At 34.4% G+C, this 20,000-nt stretch overlaps 3 protein-coding genes across 3 annotated transcripts in view; all 3 read left to right on the top strand.

Moving 5' to 3' along the window:
• LOC135201486 (actin-like) overlaps nt 1-20,000 on the top strand; it is a 106,415-nt gene that overhangs the window by 69,533 nt on the left and 16,882 nt on the right. The gene's annotated exons all lie outside the window — the stretch shown is intronic.
• Nucleotides 7,123-10,391, top strand: LOC135201476 (actin-like). Its single transcript, XM_064230454.1, has 2 exons — nt 7,123-7,258; nt 8,932-10,391. The coding sequence occupies exon 2, from the start codon at nt 8,956-8,958 to the stop codon at nt 10,087-10,089; it is 1,134 nt and encodes a 377-aa protein (XP_064086524.1). The 5' UTR covers nt 7,123-7,258; nt 8,932-8,955; the 3' UTR covers nt 10,090-10,391.
• Nucleotides 16,870-20,000, top strand: part of LOC135201477 (actin-like) — a 3,284-nt gene continuing 153 nt past the window's right edge. The window contains exons 1-2 of the mRNA XM_064230455.1: nt 16,870-16,948; nt 18,926-20,000. The exon at nt 18,926-20,000 is cut by the window's right edge and continues 153 nt beyond it. Coding sequence (XP_064086525.1) covers nt 18,956-20,000 — 1,045 coding nt within the window. The 5' untranslated portion in view covers nt 16,870-16,948; nt 18,926-18,955. The remainder of the gene's footprint in view (nt 16,949-18,925) is intronic.

Here is a 20,000-nt window from a genome sequence, read left to right on the forward strand (position 1 = left end):
TGTGCGAGAGATGAAATTAATATCAGATCATAAAAATAAGGACAAATAAAAATAAAGAAAGAATTTCGTATAATTTACATAAAATATAACTCTCATACAATTTTAAATTTACAGTTAAGGTTGACTAAAAACAATAAATTTACATTTTATCAAGCGACACTAGAAGAAATTTACCATAAAGTGTAACTGAACAACAACACAAATGATACATTTTTAATAAAAATGCAAACATACCGACAACATTTCCAGTATGCATACATAACTCAACTTGTATATATATATATATATATATATATATAGATTATTTATATGTATATAATATATATATATATATACATACACATATATATATCTATATATATACATATATGTGTATACATACATACACACACACACACACACTCACACACACACACACACACACTATATATATATATATATATATATATATATATATATATATATATATATATATGCTATATTTATAGTCATAAATATACCTAATACAGCTACATATAATACAGAATATTGTATCATATAAGGTGTGTTATTTATATATTACTATGGAGAAACATTTAGTATCTGTATATGTTCTCATATCGCCTATAATTAAAAACTATATGGGATATCTGTAGTATTGATATACTATATACATATAGCATATTATAGTAGTTATACTTATATAGTTATATTAATATTATTAAACATTAGATCACTATGTCCATTGAACGAAACTGTAAAAATAAATAATTAGCCTTGTATGGTGGAAACTCACATACACCACACCATAGTCCTGGCAATAATTTGCATGTTACCTTTGAGTTATTAAACAACTGGTCAGGCCTCCAGATAATAATGTAGTCATATGAATATCATAACTTATTTTCAAGTATTTAAAACTACTTTTATTATGAAGGATATTTAAAAAAAATTTTGGCCTTTCTTGTAATAAGAGAAATATTTAATGGCGGCATTTTTTTACGATGAGAATGATCGTGATATTTTTCCCTCACAAACAAAGTGTCATGACCTCAAGGTTTTGCAAAAGAATTTATTATGTCTTTATTATCTAATTTACAAGTTTCGTCAACAAGATTTTAGCGCAGTCAGCTTACTGACTCTGCCACGATGTCATGTCTAAGCTTAAATGAAAAAAATTTAAGTGTAGGATCAAGGGTCATCTTTGATATATAAAAAAGTGGAAGGTTCAAGGTATCGTCAACATTCCGGCATTTCAAAAATTACAAAAATCTTCAGCAGACTTTGGATGTGTTGTGGAGACGGAAGTGGGTCACAATGAGACTACTGACAACAGAGTAAGTTTAATGTGAAATAATTATTCTTTTATCACAATGAAAAAAATGGAATAATTCATTCAAAATTATCCTCCTCTAAATAACCATTTCAGCTCCCTTCTGGTTACAGAGAACAATCTTTCAATATTTCAATTATACAATTTGTCTTTATTCGTACATGTTATGATTATCTCATATCTTTGGACCTGCCACTGAAAAAAAAGAATTCTATGTGAAGCACCCAAATCCCTTATGCTTTTAATTCTATTTTCTTTGTGTGAACGCCTGTAATTGTCCTTTTATTTTATCTCACTATAATTATACATTACGATGAGGTTCGTGTCTTATGGAATAACAAGGAACATACTGTACAGGAGTTGGTTGAGGAGTTTCACTGAGCTCACAGTTAATCAAGTTAATTATACCTTAGTTGAACCAGACCACAGAGCTGATTAACAGCTCTCCTAAGGCTGGCCCGAAGGATTTTTTAATTTACGTGGCTAAGAATCAATTGGTTATGTAGCAACGGGACCTACAGCTTCTTGTGGAATCCGAACCACATTATATCGAGAAATCAATTTCTAATCACCAGAAACAATTTCCTCTGATTCTACGTTGGCATGGCAGGGAATCGAACTCGGGACTACCGAATCGGTAGGCGAGCACGTAAACCACTCGTCCAAAGTATCGCAACAACTGTGGTCATCGATGCAAGACATTCATTGCCTGCAAATGTCATCTACTTTTGTTGAAAGGAAAAAAATCTTACTGAAGTTTCTCTTACATTATTAACATTCTACCATCAACACACCTGACCCTTAGAGCCTTAAATCAGAAAACCAAACCTAGTGTACATTTAACATTAACAATCAAATAAATGAATTATAAGCATCTTTGCCATGTTTAGAAATACCACGTAATTTTAAAACACCTCCAAGCACATTGGAGAGAAGTTATTCGCACTTAATTCTACAACCTTTTCAAGAACCTTGGAGGAAAAGGTTGTTATCTATCTCATCCCGGAATTCCAAAAGGAAATTACTGCGCACGGAAGTCCATAAGACTGGATACCAAACCATCAGATGCCATCTGTTGAAAGTTTCATATTTTCTAATTACTATCAGTGTTTATGTGACAAAGGAACTTCATTCCCTGCGTATATTTGATAATTATGCCACCTATGAAGAGCCTCTAAATTCGCTAATACATGCCATTCTAATACACATAAAGCCTGACTTTCGTGGATGCAAAAGGTTTGTTACAGTAAGGTCTTGGGCAAAGTGGCATTCAGGTTTTGGTTCAAACGGACGTTGTGACAAGTGGTGGTGTTGACAAGAACATCTGTCGTAGACTGATTATACTGAATTCCTAAACTATTAAACTTAGGAACCTGAGAGTCAGTTAAGTATGAAATGCCTTTGCAGTGCAATCTCAAAAGTCCACTGACCCTAAACTTCAAATAAATCCTCATTTACATGTGCAACATCAGTAATAAGAAAATTTCCAAAATTAATAGGCATTACTAGCTGACAACCTAACAACTAATGAATTGGTCTTCATTATCCATAAACTGCTTTATTTTGATAAATAAATATTAAAAGAAATCTACTGGGAATTTGCACACTTGATATACCAAGTATTAATGTTGCAAAAGCAGAGAATATTTTTGCTTTTGCAATTTCTATTGAAGTGTATGGCATTATTCGCCGACACTATCTTCTTATCAAGACTGAATCAGTCTGTACTCTTCCTTTTTTTTCTGGCAAGCATCTCAATAATAAGGAAAAACGATTCAAAATACTTCCCATTTATATTTTCTTATTATAGTCAATGGACTGTTTCCTCACTTCTGTATGTCAATCCAGTCCTGATGACTCCGCAGAGGGGGCGGGCGGGGGCCGCGGGGGTGGGGGGGGGACGGGGAAACTGACCGTTTGCTACAAAAAGACAAAATACATGAGCAGAATTTGGGATAATTTTTCCTTATGACAGAGAAGCATGCCAGCTGAGAAAAAGAAGTAGAGATACATTCAAAGTCTTGATAAAGAGATAATATCTGCGAACAATGTCATTCACTTACATATAAGGTGCATTATATATATACTATATCACTATATATAATATTATATATATATATATATATATTATAGATACATATATGTATGTATAACTGAATCACGAAAATTTGGAACATAATGAATATATGAATAAAGGCAAAAGCCACCAAGGAAAGTGAAACAATGGCGTACTGCTGCAAGACCTTTCGACTTTCGTCCTTTACTAAGCAGACGAGAGTCGAAAGGCCTTGCAGCATACTCCAGCGTTTCACTTCCCTTCGTGGCTTTTGCCTTTATATATATATATATATATATATATATATATATATATAGTAAATGTATATGTATATGTATATATATATATGTGTGTATAATATATACATATATATATATATATATATATATATATATATATATATACTACAAATCTCGTGCAGTAAAATCTAAAATAGAAAGAGGATTGAGATTAAAGGGATCAACGTTTAAAAATAATCGAATTAAAGCACAACTAAATTCTCAGGCACTGTGTAAGACTAAGGTATCGAGTAATTGAAGTAATTAGACTTTTTTTTTATTGTTCCTGATGCGATTAGATAGCGGAGTTGCACAAATACAAGGTGCTTGTTTGAACATACAAATTAGATTAAAGAGAGATAGCCTGTATATCTCAAGATATAAATAGAATATAATGTAATACATATATATATATATATATATATATATATATATATATATATATATATATATATATATATATATATATATGTATTAAAAATCTGAAGGGACTCTTTTGACTTAAAATCGTGGGTTAGGTACCAGGTAGTCAGATGATTGTGGTGATTGCAAACTACTGTCACAAGAATCAAAATGTTACATAAATAATAAAAAGGTCAAATTTCCGCGAGGTGAAGATATAAGATTTAGAACACGAGAGAGAGAGAGAGAGAGAGAGAGAGAGAGAGAGAGAGAGAGAGAGAGAGAGATTAAAATTTCATGGAAGTGAAATTCAAAAAGACGCAGGTGCCGCTTTCAGATTTACTTAAAATTTGTCGTGATCCAGTTCACACAAAACTGGTAAATTCGTAGAATCTCATGCCTAATCATTCACTCCCTGCATGGCCAGTAACCTTTACACCACTGATATCTGATTCCTGAATTTACGGTGCAATAATTTTTGGGCAGTTCAGGACCATTTTGATAAGTGACCATCGATGAATGTCAAACTTCGTAACCAAGGATCTGAACAGTATCACCAGCAACAACTATGGATGATAAATGTTTAAGAAAGCAAAATCCTACTACCTTCGACTTTTCAATAGTCTCTCATCTTACTATTTTGATAACTTATTTGAAGCAGATATCACTCGTTGACGAATCTGAAGGATGATTAATGGCAACGCTAACACATTACTGCGATTTTCAATTGTGCAAAGAAAGGAATTTCAGTGGTTTCTCTTAAGACATATTCTCGCCCTCTTTATAAACATTCCACCAGGTATGGTGTACTTTTATAAAATTTATTAAACAACATCCCGGTTGTCTTCGTATACACTTTTCATTGGTTGCAACACCATTCTTTAAGGAATATCAAACGCGGCTTCGTTGTCATCGTACAGTTTCCAAAAGTTACACTCAAATTCGTTATTGCATATGAAAATTGACCTCTTATCCCCTATTAAATATAAAAAGTATCGGAGGTAGTTCACAATTCCCTAAAGAAGGAGGAACTTTATGTCATGTGATCTGAATGATTCGCAAATATTTCAGCTTTTATAACTGGTATTGGCAGACCGTTAAAAAACAATCCTTTCTTTGATTCTAATGATAATTTTAGGTTTACCATTTTACCTCAATCAGTCGTAACAGATGATGCGTCAATACTGGTAACTTTAAGATAAAGTGCTCTTTAACCCTAAATAGTTTGATGCTCCTAATATACACTTGGGCATAATAAAAAAATGAATCTTTACAAAAATTACAACCGTGAAGAGAACGATTACGCAATTAAGAACCATGAATATAGCATTAATATTCATAATAATAAAGAATACTTGTCTAATTGATGCAAATATTATTATTTAGCTCTTAAATGTAGTTATCTAAAGTTGGATTACTGCGTCCGTTATTCGGTTAATCATACAAGAAATTCTTGTATTTTTGGTAAATTTACTTCATCCACCTGATTTTTTATTTATCTGATATAGTCCTAAAGTTTTTATCAGATCGTAATTTACTGAAGGGCTTTTATTGAAGTCCAAATAATCACTATGTCAAAAACATTAAACAATCAAACCGTTCTTACATATTCACATCTGCACTTCATAAAAGTAATGTTTTATAGATAAGATTGAAATTTCCTTGACCAAAACTAAATAAGTTAATTAACCCATGAGTTAAAAAACGAAGTAACAAAAATAAAAAGGATACTTAATCCCTGGCAGGACAATGCGATAGCCAGTTTAATGAAAACCATTTGAACTATCTGGGTACTCACGGGAAGAAGAATAACAATTCAAGGTTTTAAATTAGCACTGTTTTTATAAGATAAAGTTGGGTCTGTACCAGCACAGGCTTTTACTTCTTCGATATGCCTGTAACCTAATGGAAGCAAAAAGAAAGAAAAAAAAAACAGGAAAAGGTATCATATATAATTAAGTCTTACAATTGTCCATAGCTCCTTCAATGATGGTAATAATGACAGCAAGTTTATATTAGGTTCCCGATAGGTAAACCCTGTTTTGTACTTTGGAGAGAGGAGTTCACTTCTTCCATAACAAATACAGTAAAATATACTGGCTTTTTATTTTGGTCTTCCAGTACTGAACAATATATCAAAACACTAGCAAATATCACACTGAAGACTCTATATAAAACACACACACACACACACACACACACACACATATATATATATATATATATATATATATATATATATATATATATATATATATATATATATATATATAATAACCTAAAGCAACAAGAAATGTTTATAGGGAAACGACAGAGCACTAAGTACTTTCGTGTACTTTGCACATCTACGTGCCACAACGGTGTGGAAATACACGACAGTGCTTGGCGCTCTGTCATCTACTTTTAAACATTTCCTCTGGCTTTTGCTAATAAATAAATGGCGTTTACATACACACACACACACACACACACACACACACACGCATATATATATATACATACATACATATCATATATATATATATATATATATATATATATATATATATATATAGATACATACATACACATATGTATGAAAATTCAGATTTAAAAAAAGGGGGTAAGAACTAGACAATGAATGGAAGGAGATTTGGCAAGTAGACTGCGTTGTTGTTCGCGCCTAATATTTTACAGCCTTCTTGTTATATATAAACGTTGACGCCATAGATAATTACTTTACCTTGATTGTAATGGAAGCACATCAGATAAACGTTTGCAACAGAATTATTACTTGGATGATCAACAACGTTTATTTGTGAAATTTATTGTACCATGAAATTTCCATCAGATATCATCTACCTTATACGCTTTTCCTTTTCCATCACAATTTTGTTACTCTCAAATAGTTCGGCGTTTTTCATGTTTTTTTTTTTCATTGTAAACGCACCCAACTATGCATTCGCTTACTGGGGATACATGGACGATTTAATTCTTTTACTTTTATTACTTTTTGGTAAATGCGCAAATAAATGCCGGAGGAAATTCAGGAAGGTTATTTTTCACTACAATCAGCAATTAAACTGCCTTAGTTTATAGATCTCGGGAATTATCCAGTAACCCGGATTGGCTCGATTTCGCATTCTCCAACAGTATACAATTAGGCATCTATAAAAGAGGCGGTGATTTCAGGCATCCGACTAGTCGTCCTACAGACTCAAGGAGGAGCGGGTGAGTGCTCTTCACAACTGGCATTCTCCAGTGACAGAAATAACAAGTGCCTTTAAAATATTCTCGACTGATAAGACCAGTGCTTTTGAAGTCGTTCTAGACAGATGAGCCATCCTTCGGCATCCTTCGGCATCAATCCATAGGTTACACTTAATTGGAACGATGCTTTTTAAATTTTCCTCAAAAGATAAGTCGCTTTAAGAAAATTTCCCTCTCTCTCCAGGACTCATAGATGACCATCATACTTAACAGTGCTTTTAAAACCTTCAACAGAAAATACTTTATCCTTAAGTCGAGCAGTGCTTTATAAACATTGATCAACGGAAATGTTATCATTCTTAAGCTTTCTTCAAGAATTCTTGCATTATATTCAAAAGAAAAATAGTTTAGAAATTATATTACGCTAAACCTCTTGAATAATTATCCGTACATTATATTTAATCATGAACCACAACACTCCACCTATCTCTATACACTGTACTGATATCAACGCCGTAACAGAAAGTTAAGTCGAAAAAGTAAGTGCATTTGCTTGTAATCGACAAGCCGGTTCATATCAAATCGATTAATGAATAATTTTCGTACTTTGAAAAGACCCTAATATTAATGTGAAACTAAGACTATTCTTATTTATGAGCAAGAGGAAAAGAACATTCAGTAACTCCCAGTGTAGAGAAGACGTACCAAATGCTTGTGTTGAGACATTCACAATGTCAGCCTTATTTTAAAGCATTTAATACTCTGCCACAAATGTCTTGTTTTTCAGAATAAAAACCAAATTATGAAAGAATCAGTTTTAATTGAAAATCAGAGTAAATAAGGAACAGGTGCTCATGTCTAAGGAAAATACAAGTACAGGACAACGAGACATGTTAGCTTTTTACTGAGATGCAGAGGGATAGGTGATGTCATGACATATGGAGGAAAGCACCTGAACTATCTAAGAGGAACAATGGATGAATCAAATGCAAAGCTGCTGATACAGCAATACACAAAACAGCGTAATAAAAGTACTATCAAATTATATGAGATGAAGATAACCACAGTAAAACGATTCCAAGCATTTTCAATACATACAATCACCTCAGTCGACTTAAACGAGTGTCATGTCATTTGAGAAACCGTTCACCTTGATATCCAGAAACAAGCTGGCAATTATCACTGCATGTAATTTAGCAAGGACAACACCCCCTTTTATTTTCAGCACCCCTTTCGTCATTCTAACTCGTCTTAAACAAATTTATGCATTTCAGAAATAACTTTCTTTTTTTATTTCATCATTCATCAACTGCTTAGAAAATAATCTGCTTAGGAACAACTTCAGTTTCGTATATACTCACTCACTTTGTAAGCTACTTAAGTCCCTTTTTGGCACACCGTTATTCAGACTACTTGGATGTTTGGGGGGTTGCTACCTTTATGACCCTCAAGTGCCTATATGTGGACATCATTACCTGGGGAACCGCTTGATTATCCACTTTCTTAAATCAACGCTACATTATTGTTTCATGTGTAATGACAAAGTATAAAAAGAAATAAGAAAAAAACAAATAGTCAGTGAATAAAAATCCAACAGCAAGAGATATTTTGCACATATGCACTTCATGGTAAAGTATACATTTAATATAAATACAATTAAGAATGGCTCAAAAGAATTCCATTTTATGCTGCAGGTGCCACAGACTTGTACCACCACCATGTGTGACGAAGAAGAGGCGGCGGCTCTCATCTGCGACAATGGCTCCGGTCTTGTCAAGGCTGGCTTTGCCGGTGATGACGCTCCCAGATGTGTCTTCCCCTCCATCGTTGGCCGCGCCCGTCACCAGGGTGTGATGGTCGGTATGGGTCAGAAGGACGCCTACGTCGGCGATGAGGCCCAGAGCAAGAGAGGTATCCTCACCCTCAAGTACCCCATCGAGCATGGTATCATCACCAACTGGGACGACATGGAGAAGGTCTGGTACCACACCTTCTACAATGAGCTCCGTGTTGCCCCTGAGGAGTCCCCAACCATGCTCACTGAGGCTCCCCTTAACCCCAAGGCCAACCGTGAGAAGATGACTCAGATCATGTTTGAGTCCTTTAACATGCCTGCCATGTACGTCTGCATCCAGGCTGTCCTCTCCCTCTACGCCTCTGGCCGTACCACTGGATTAGTCTGTGATTCTGGAGATGGTGTCACCCACATGGTGCCTGTCTATGAAGGTTTTGCCCTTCCCCATGCCATCTTGCGTCTGGACCTGGCTGGTCGCGATATCACTCATTATCTCATGAAGGTCATGACTGAGCGTGGCTACTCCTTCACCACCACCGCTGAGCGTGAAATCGTTCGTGACATCAAGGAGAAGCTTTGCTACATTGCCCTGGACTTTGAAGGTGAGCTCAATACTGCTGCTGCATCCTCCACCATTGACAAGTCCTATGAACTTCCCGACGGGCAGGTCATCACCATCGGCAACGAGCGTTTCAGAGCACCCGAATCGTTGTTCCAGCCTTCCTTCTTGGGTATGGAATCATGCGGAGTTCATGAGACCGTCCACACCTCCATCATGAAGTGTGATATTGACATCAGGAAGGATCTCTTTGCTAATATTGTCCTGTCCGGTGGTACCACCATGTATGCTGGTATTGCTGATAGGATGCAGAAGGAAATCACTGCCTTGGCTCCTTCCACCATCAAAATTAAGATCATCGCTCCTCCTGAGAGGAAGTACTCCGTCTGGATCGGTGGTTCCATCCTTGGTTCCCTGTCCACTTTCCAGGCCTTGTGGATCACCAAGGAGGAGTACGAAGAGTCTGGACCTGGTATTGTTCACCGTAAATGTTTCTAGATATATTTTCCATATTATATTAATTTCTTCTACCATGAAATACAAAACACGTTTGTAATAAAATTCACAATTCTTTTTTATTGCCCACTTTCATTAATGATATACTATTGAAGTTGAAATGGTTTTGACTGTGTTACGTGGGAGTGATTTGATAACTTGCTTAAAGTGATACATACTACTTTTTCACCCTCAAATTAGTGTTAAACACTTCTTTTTTTATTAAAGAAAATAACATTAAAAAGTTTGACCAATCAAACTTTCAAAATTTCCTTCGTATTTTCACCAAATAAACACGATCTTTAGCTGAATCATTCTCTTTCCTTATCTCTTTCAACAACAGTTTAGTATGCTGTACTTTTTTTTTATTCTCAAATTTGTTACTTATATTTATTACCACACATTTGTTACTGAGAGCAGACATTTCTTTAACAGATATGACAATATGCACTGCCTTTATGGCTCTTATTTACATAAACATATCCACATGGTAGACAATGCACATTTTCTTAGGAACAGAATTGTAATAAAATTAATGTAAATACTGGCTGTAGAGGGAACATGGACACAATAGTTTTCTCAATACAGTTTCTCAGTTACTAAATAAGAAAGTTCAGACAATCCATACATTTATAATAATCTTTCAGTGGTAAAAGGAAGTAAATTTCAAAACATATTTACATTCAACTATTATCAAATAATGACTTAGAAAGCTTTAACAGACAAATGAACGACGAAGAGATCACAGGACTCCACAGATGTTGCACTTCTACAATCGCGAAAAATATAATATTATACTTTGGTACGAAACAGCAAGCTAATTGTTTATGTTAGTTACAGCTGTGAACATTATTTGACACCTTAGATACATTAATATATCTACGAGAAAATTATAATATTTATAGAATATCCTTACACATATGATGGATTATACCAACAATTCGTGAAAAAACGTCCGTGGATAGCCAAAAATATTCTAAGTTTATTTTCTATACAATTGCTCATCGCCATTCGAGAACAAAAGACATTTTCACTACATTACAAAACTAGTCTACTTCGCGGTGGCATAAAAACATTCAGCTTTCCTTTATCAGATTAATTCTTATCTCTGTCAATAACCAAGAAAGTATATTCCATATCTCACTCATCTGTGACAACGTTCCTTCTATTGCTGTAAAAGTCTGTCATCTCCAGATGTTTTCGTTTATGCAGTCTGTTCAAAAATGAAATGAATGGTATGAATGAAATACAGTACGTTAGGAAGATAGTCATATAGCTAAGGGTGACCCTCATTGCGTAGACTTAAAGAAAAATCTTAGTAGTTACCTTAACGAATAACTTCAATATATAACAAACAAAAAGTAACGTGTAATTTAAGATTACTACTACTTTTCAGGGAGAGAGAGAGAGAGAGAGAGAGAGAGAGAGAGAGAGAGAGAGAGAGAGAGAGAGAGAGAGAGAGAGAGAGAGAGAGTAATGCAACCAGGAACCGCATCGTACCAGAATTTATGACATCTAGCAACGTTCTGAGAGCTCTGAAAAAATTTCTAATTCTACAATCATCTACGATTCCCTATCAAATATTAATGCTGAGCTTCCTCGTTACAAATTACTTATTCCCTGTGAGACATACGTAAACTAAAATCATCAGTCCCGTATTAAATATTGACAAAACTTCCTCTTTATAGGAACGAGGGCGCTAGTACATCGCAAAGCACATGCAATCAATGGAGCAAAGCACAATTTGGCAAGCGAAATATTTGTTTTGCCTTCTCTATATGTTTCCAGTATCTTCATTTTTCTACTTATTCAATGATTCTTTAGTTTTTCCAAACTTAGCTAATATTATTTATATGCCATGAATTAAAATTGAGAGAAGTACAGGCTATAAAAATAGGAAGAGCTTGGTCTGGTGTAAGAGGAACATATAACTCAAATATAAGAATTAGTTGGAAAGACAACTTTATTTTCGTATGTATAATATTGTGCATGTAAAATTTGTTTATCTGAAATAACGAAGCATCAAATTTATCAATTACTATTTTTGGCTACTTAGCTCTTGCAATAATAGACTTTCCTGTTTTCGTAAAATTAAACTTTATAAGTGTCCGGTAGCCGTAACCGAAAAGAAAAAATTGCATCAATATACATATAACATAAGAGAGAGAGAGAGAGAGAGAGAGAGAGAGAGAGATAAAAAAGCTCTACTCAAACTACTCTGCACCTTGTAATGTTTCCTTAATCTATTCGTATAATTATTTATATATTTAGCCAATTAGGTTCAACACTTAATGATACAGAGAATGAAATAATAATTTTGTTCAAACAAAAAAGAAGGTAGAGCTTGCTCTCTGCATGTAAGGTTTCTCTCTCTCTCTCTCTCTCTCTCTGAAAAATCTAGTTAACTACGAAAAACATATCTGGGAGTTACAATGAAAAAGTAAACACTTTATGGAACACTGAAAGAAAATTTTCAAAGGATTTAGATCTAACGAAATTAAATTCCCTAGTTTACAAAAGGGATTATCGTTTACTTTTAATCGTTTATATTTCTGAGAGTCGCAAAAAAATATTAAAATGAATTATAGCGAGAATTAATCAAGAAAACTTTGTAACGATAAATAATTTATCTTAATTAAGGGTAGGCTCCACTTTGGAGGGGTCCCGATTGTAAAAAATCGTAAAAATATTTGCCAAAAATACACTAATCAAGACAGGCTAATGAAATTTTCAGGCATTATTAGCACTATAATAACGCATATTCTCTGTGAGTTTTATCATCCTACAGGGAAAATTAATGATTTTATGAAAAAAAATGTGAAAAAATGCAAAAATTCCGGGCCCCTCGTACTGAAGGTTATTTGGTGATTGGTGAGAAACTACAGTCTTGAATAGAAATTCGGTCTGACAGAATGTTGGTATATCCACCTGGAACATGCACAAAAAAAATTATCAAAATAGAACAGTAAATAAGCACGTTATAACAAAAAAAAGAGCAACAACTTCAGGTAAGTTCAGCGAAAGCCCCGGCGAAATAGCAGACTATAGCTAGGAAGAAATATTCAGGAAAAATTCAAATCTCGATTTAGGGACAAAACCTTTTGAGAGTTTGTAGTTATTATGTCACTTGATAGCCTAAAACATCTAAAAATTATATTATTTAGGACAATCAAAGAAAACCCACCTCCAGGGGTGGGGGTGGTTTTTTCTTTGATTGTCCTAAATAATATAATTTTTAGATGTTTTAGGCTATCAAGTGACATATTAACTACAAACTCTCAAAAGGTTTTGTCCCTAAATCGAGATTTGAATTTTTCCTGAATATTTCTTCCTAGCTATAGTCTGCTATTTCGGCGGGCTTTCGCTGAACTTACAAAGTTGTTGCTCTTTTTTTTGTTATTACGTGCTTATTTACTGTTCTATTTTGATAATTTTTTTTGTGCATGTTCCAGGTGGATATACCAACATTCGGTCAGACCGAATTTCTATTCAAGACTGTAGTTTCTCACCAATCACCAAATAACCTTCAGTACGAGGGGCCGGAAATTTCCGTTTTTCACATTTTTTTTCATAAAATCATGAATTTTCCCTGTAGGATGATAAAACTCACAGGGAATATGCATTATTATAGTGCTAATAATGCCTGAAAATTTCATTAGCCTGTCTTGATTAGTGTATTTTTGGCAAATATTTTTTACGATCGGCACCCCCCAAAGTGGAGCCTAACCACTGTGTTTAAGTGAAATAGATGTTTTGATTCCCGTAGGGTTCTTCGGTTCGTTCGGGAAATGTTCACTATCCCACAAAATTTAATATACAACAAGTTCGGCGAGGAAGTATGAGTAACAGCTCTACATATTATATATATACATATTATATATGTATATATATAAGGTTTGTATATTCATATATATACAATATTATATATGTATATATATAAGGTTTTGTAATATATCATTTATACATATTATATATGTATATATATATACATACACATACAATACATAAAACTAAAAACATACATAAATATAATTATAAAAATATATAAATATATATATAAGCGAATCCCACAGGAAAATGATAGTAAAAAATCCAAGGGCTTACGTCTTAGTAAAGACGAAAAGCGCTTGGATTTTTTCAATCATTTTCCTGTGGGTTTCGCTTATTTATGAAGTCACAGGCATCTACTGTGATTTTTTAAGTATATATATATATATATATATATATATATATATATATATATATATATATATAATCATTATTACAGGAACCGCCGTCCGGCAAGATATTATATATATATTAATTAATTTCATTTAGGACAGTTCCGTGGAAAGTATCTAAAAATTATTACGAAATAGAGAATCTAATGCACTTATAACTATGTTGAAAAAATTATGAAAGCCTATACACAAAACCACTTATTCCCGCAAACGAACGAACAGATGTTCTATGAGATATATAGGAAATGAAGAGCGTAACATAATCATATGAGGAAAGGTCATTATTATTATTATTATTATTATTATTATTCAGTAAGTGAAACCTATTCATTTGGAACAAGCCTGCAGGGGCTACTGACTTGAAATTCAAGCCTCCGAAAATTAAGGTGTTCATTAAGAAGTAAGAGGAATTAATAAATAGTTAAAATTGTATCAAAATGCAAGAAGAACAGTATTAGGGTAGTAATACTTCCTTTTGTACTGCCAATGTACTCAAGTTACCTTCCATACCATTCATTTCGGAATGAGTTCCATTATCTATCCTCTCCCCTTCATTTACTAGATTTCTTCGGCTGTCACTCTGATTCAAGCTTTAAAAACATAAACAAATGGGCTGTGGAGCATTTTCTATATATATATATATATATATATTATATATATATATATATTATATATATATATATATACATATATATACATAATGTATATTATATATTATGTATATATATATATATATATATATATATATATATACATATATACATAATGTATATATATATATGTATATATATATATATATAATATATATATCATAATATATATATTATATAATATTGACGTTGTATATTGACTCACAGCCATAACATTTACTATTCTTTCTTTTAGCGTATATCAATAATTTTCTCCACATCTAAAACAATTAAGAAAGATTAGTCAAATAAGATGAGACCGTGAAATTTAAATTCTACCAAAAAGAAAAAAAAATCCTCGAATGAAAGAATTGCTCTCTTCACCGCATCCGCCGAGGTAATAAATCTGCATACAAGAATGAAACTCACAACAAACATGTAGGCTAACAATAAAAATAAAATGCCATGTAAACAAAAACAAAAGGGCAATTAGAGAAGTACAAATTGAACCCGACTACCAAAACTCGCGAGCGCTGCAATGCGAGCGACGTTTTGGATGCTGAAAGAGATACAGTTTCCACTGCTAAGTAATTCCAGTCGTTTAAACATACACTGTTGAATTCTTTCAAATTTAAGACTATCAATTTCTCTCTCTATCTCTATAATATATATATATATATATATATATATATTATATATATATATATTATATATATATATACACACATATATATATATATATATATATATATATATATATATATATATATGTATTATATTTCATACTTTCAACCCCTGCTTGACCTTGTAAAGAATTACTTTAAAATTTGTGCAGCAATTTTTAAAAAGCTAAAAGTTATTTTAAAGTTCTTTAAAAGGACGTTGCTAAAAAGCTGTTGAGAGAGAGAGAGAGAGAGAGAGAGAGAGAGAGAGAGAGAGAGAGAGAGAGAGAGAGAGCGCGCCTTGATCTAATTATAAAGCCTATAAAACCGATTAAGAGAGTAGCGCTCAAATTCTGTGATTACTCGTAAATCTGCTTTTACTGAGAGATTGAGAGAGAGAGAGAGAGAGAGAGAGAGAGAGAGAGAGAGAGAGAGAGAGAGAGAGGCTAGGTGTAGGGCAAAGAGGGTGACTTGAGTACTTTGATTTAATTATAAAATCGTTTGTCTTCTTGCAAGTAATGAGCAAAACATGGAATGCTTGTAAATACAAAATGAGTAGGAATTTCTATCTTAAGAATTAAGGTCAAACGAATTGCTGAAAACTGCAGTATGGGGAGTAAGATCAAATGCCATGATGACCGAAAAAGTAACATTGTAACGTTAAATGTAAAAATGGTCCATTTTCCCAAAATATAGGCATTTGCATTTACAATAAAATAATTTTTCTAATCAGTTTGATATTCCTCAGTAGCCTTATATGGGAACTATGAGAGGAGAAAAACAATAATACTTGTGACTGTTAATTTTATTTCAAGTAATTCACAATTATTTCTGCTACTTTCATTGAGCAGGATTTTACGCTTGAACTAAAGTAGAGAAACAATGAACAAAGATGTACGTGTTACTAGCTGACCCACTGTAAACAAACATTGCCAGGAAACGACAAGTGTGTACCTATGGTGTGAGCTTACCGGACCCTTGTACTTGTTCCTAATAGCACTGGGCCAGAATCCCGAGTTGAAAGAAGGTACACATTTCTAGAAACTTACCCATGACTCTACCCTCCCCCGCCCCCTAGACCCGAATTCTACCAACAAAGAACCCTAACCCCCTACCCTCCCCTTAGTCAAAAACAAGCACATCTACCCTGCAACAGTGCATTGGCAAAACCCAGTCGAAAAAAAAAAGATAAAATAACAGGTTTGAAGGCTTAGGGGTGGTACATTTGATATCGTTTGGCTCGATTTCTCACATTCCAGAGAGTGTAGGAGCAACGGATCTGTGGCCCTGTATTTAAGGCGCCCAAACCTTAGAAGTAAGCTAGTCGCTTTCAAGACTCATCGTTGGGCAGGTAACTAATAACTACCAGGTCAACTTTGAGACTTCAACTTTGGTGTTTGTCAGTGGAAGTGTTTTGCTGAAGTGACTGCATTCGTGCTTTGAAGTGCTTTAAAGTGCTTTAACACTGGGAATAGTGAAGAATGATTAACGTTTTCTCTTTTTTCTGGTTATAATATTCTTCATGATTGATGGAGTGATTGATTTGATCACACTTTTCCCACAGTCAAAATATCAAAAGAGATTTAAGACGTAAAACATGACTTCAAGTAAATTATCATTTGCCCGAAACGAATGTTAGAAAAAGAATGACTTTTCAGTAAAACTTGCATCTGACTGGATCGGTATATATATATATATATATATGTATGTTATATGTATGCATAATTTTTAAACATACGCACACACATGTATATATATATATATATATATATATATATATATATATATATATATATATATAATATATATACCAAAAACCATCATCAATAATTAAACGTTTGAATTGAAAGTCTCAATAACATTTAGACATCCAGTGTCATTAATTTAATAATGAATTCGAAGCAGAAGTGTTGAACCATTCTGACAGTAACATAGATATTTGAAATACTAAAAAAATTGCTACATCTCTTAATTTACTTCATAAAAAATAACCTTCCGAAGACGTCCTTGTCCACACTATTACACAAGGAAGAGTACAGAGTACGTGTAGAGTTCAGGACAACACTTCACACAAACCTTCACAAACCTTGTAACTGTAGCTGAAAGACAAAAATGCGCCAAATGCCCACTTGTGTCGTCTTGTTGCATAAGAGAACGAATGCCTAGAATGCTCGAGATCAATGCAGAACTTATTCAAGGTTTCGCACTTTGTTTGGAGGAATAATTTAATAAATAATTAATTTACTATTATGATTATGCACAAATAAGAATAAGAATAAAGTATATGTACAAAGCAATTTTCAGTATAATTTATAATGTGCCGTAACATCATGCCAATTGATAATGATGGATCAAGATATTGATAAGGATAGCTGAGAAAGAATTTACTATGTATATTGTTTAGCAGAGCTTAACTTATACTGATAATCAAAAATAACAAGATACTACAATGAAAACATATACCACTGATATACAGTGTAATCCCAATAATACGTTCTCCTTTTCACGTTCTTATTTTTTTTACTTATCTTTGACCATTATTCATTACTGTTGCCAAGAAATAAGAAGTACAAGGAGAAAGCAGTGATATAAAAAGATCTTACGCGATGACCAGTTTCTGAATCACTGATAAAAAAGACCTAGCGTAGTGACCATTCTCTTAGAGATGGGCCAAGAGAACGAATTCTTTGCGGCTATAGGGAACAAGTGGTCACATTCATTTTGTATGTTAGATTGTGTGCAAAAAGAAAAATTCACTTACAAGAGTAATTAATTTGTTGTTTTATTGGTGTATGTCAGTATCTTGGCATAACCAGGCTACTTTGTCCATCATAAATGCTAAAATCTAAATCCGTAAGTAGCTCCAAAAATTACAAAAAGCTATTCATCCCCAAAAAAGATTGTGAACACAGAAAAGAATGCTAAAAGGGGCAGTGTCTACCAGTATTCCTCTATTCTGAACTAAGTTTATTGTAATAATTATTATAATATATTTTCCATCATAATAAATAAATAATACATGCATGATAAAAGACGTCAGTATAATGGAAGAGCAAACCATTTTTTCCCTGATCCGTATACATGGAATAACTACATTTAGGAGATATAGCTGTTACACTTCCATTCACCAGACTAATTCTCTTTGAGGTTGTCATGAATTTTATACATAGTTTACTAACGTATCAAGGTTCACATCCAATCGCACAATGCTTCGGTGTATGGCTGTTTTAATTTAAGAATTAGATTTCTTTTAATTTTTAATTTTTCAACCTATACCGTTTTATTACCTTGAAAATGGATGTTTAAACTTTCTTCTTAAATTTTACAGATTTTCTGACAGCTAATCTAAACCACCACCATGTGTGACGAGGAAGACGCGGCGGTACTCATCTGCGACAATGGCTCCGGTCTTGTCAAAGCTGGCTTTGCCGGTGATGACGCTCCTCGAGCTGTCTTCCCCTCCATCGTTGGCCGCGCCCGTCACCAGGGTGTGATGGTCGGTATGGGTCAGAAGGACGCCTACGTCGGCGATGAAGCTCAGAGCAAGAGAGGTATCCTCACCCTCAAATACCCCATCGAGCATGGTATCATCACTAACTGGGACGACATGGAGAAGGTCTGGTACCACACCTTCTACAATGAGCTCCGTGTTGCCCCTGAGGAGTGCCCCACTATGCTTACTGAGGCTCCCCTCAACCCCAAGGCCAACCGTGAGAAGATGACTCAGATCATGTTTGAGTCCTTTAACATGCCCGCCATGTACGTTTGCATCCAGGCTGTCCTCTCTCTCTACGCCTCTGGACGTACCACTGGTCAGGTTTGCGACTCCGGTGATGGTGTATCCCACATGGTTCCCGTCTATGAAGGTTTCGCCCTTCCCCATGCCATCCTCCGTCTGGACTTGGCTGGTCGTGACATCACCAACTACTTGATGAAGATCATGACTGAGCGTGGCTACTCCTTCACCACCACCGCTGAGCGTGAGATCGTCCGTGACATCAAGGAGAAGCTTTGCTACATTGCCCTGGACTTCGAGAGTGAGATGAACACCGCTGCCGCCTCCTCCTCCATCGACAAGTCCTATGAACTTCCTGATGGTCAGGTCATCACCATCGGCAACGAGCGTTTCCGTGCTCCTGAGTCTCTGTTCCAGCCTTCCTTCCTTGGTATGGAATCTGCTGGTGTTCATGAAACTGTCCACAACTCCATCATGAGGTGCGACATTGACATCAGGAAGGATCTAATGGGTAATATTGTTATGTCTGGTGGTACCACCATGTACGCTGGAATTGCTGACAGGATGCAGAAGGAAATCACTTCTCTCGCTCCTTCTACCATCAAGATCAAGATCATTGCTCCTCCTGAGAGGAAGTACTCCGTCTGGATCGGTGGCTCCATCCTTG

This window comes from Macrobrachium nipponense, chromosome 28 (genome assembly GCF_015104395.2).
Source record: "Macrobrachium nipponense isolate FS-2020 chromosome 28, ASM1510439v2, whole genome shotgun sequence".
NCBI classification, from domain to species: Eukaryota; Metazoa; Arthropoda; class Malacostraca; order Decapoda; family Palaemonidae; genus Macrobrachium; species Macrobrachium nipponense.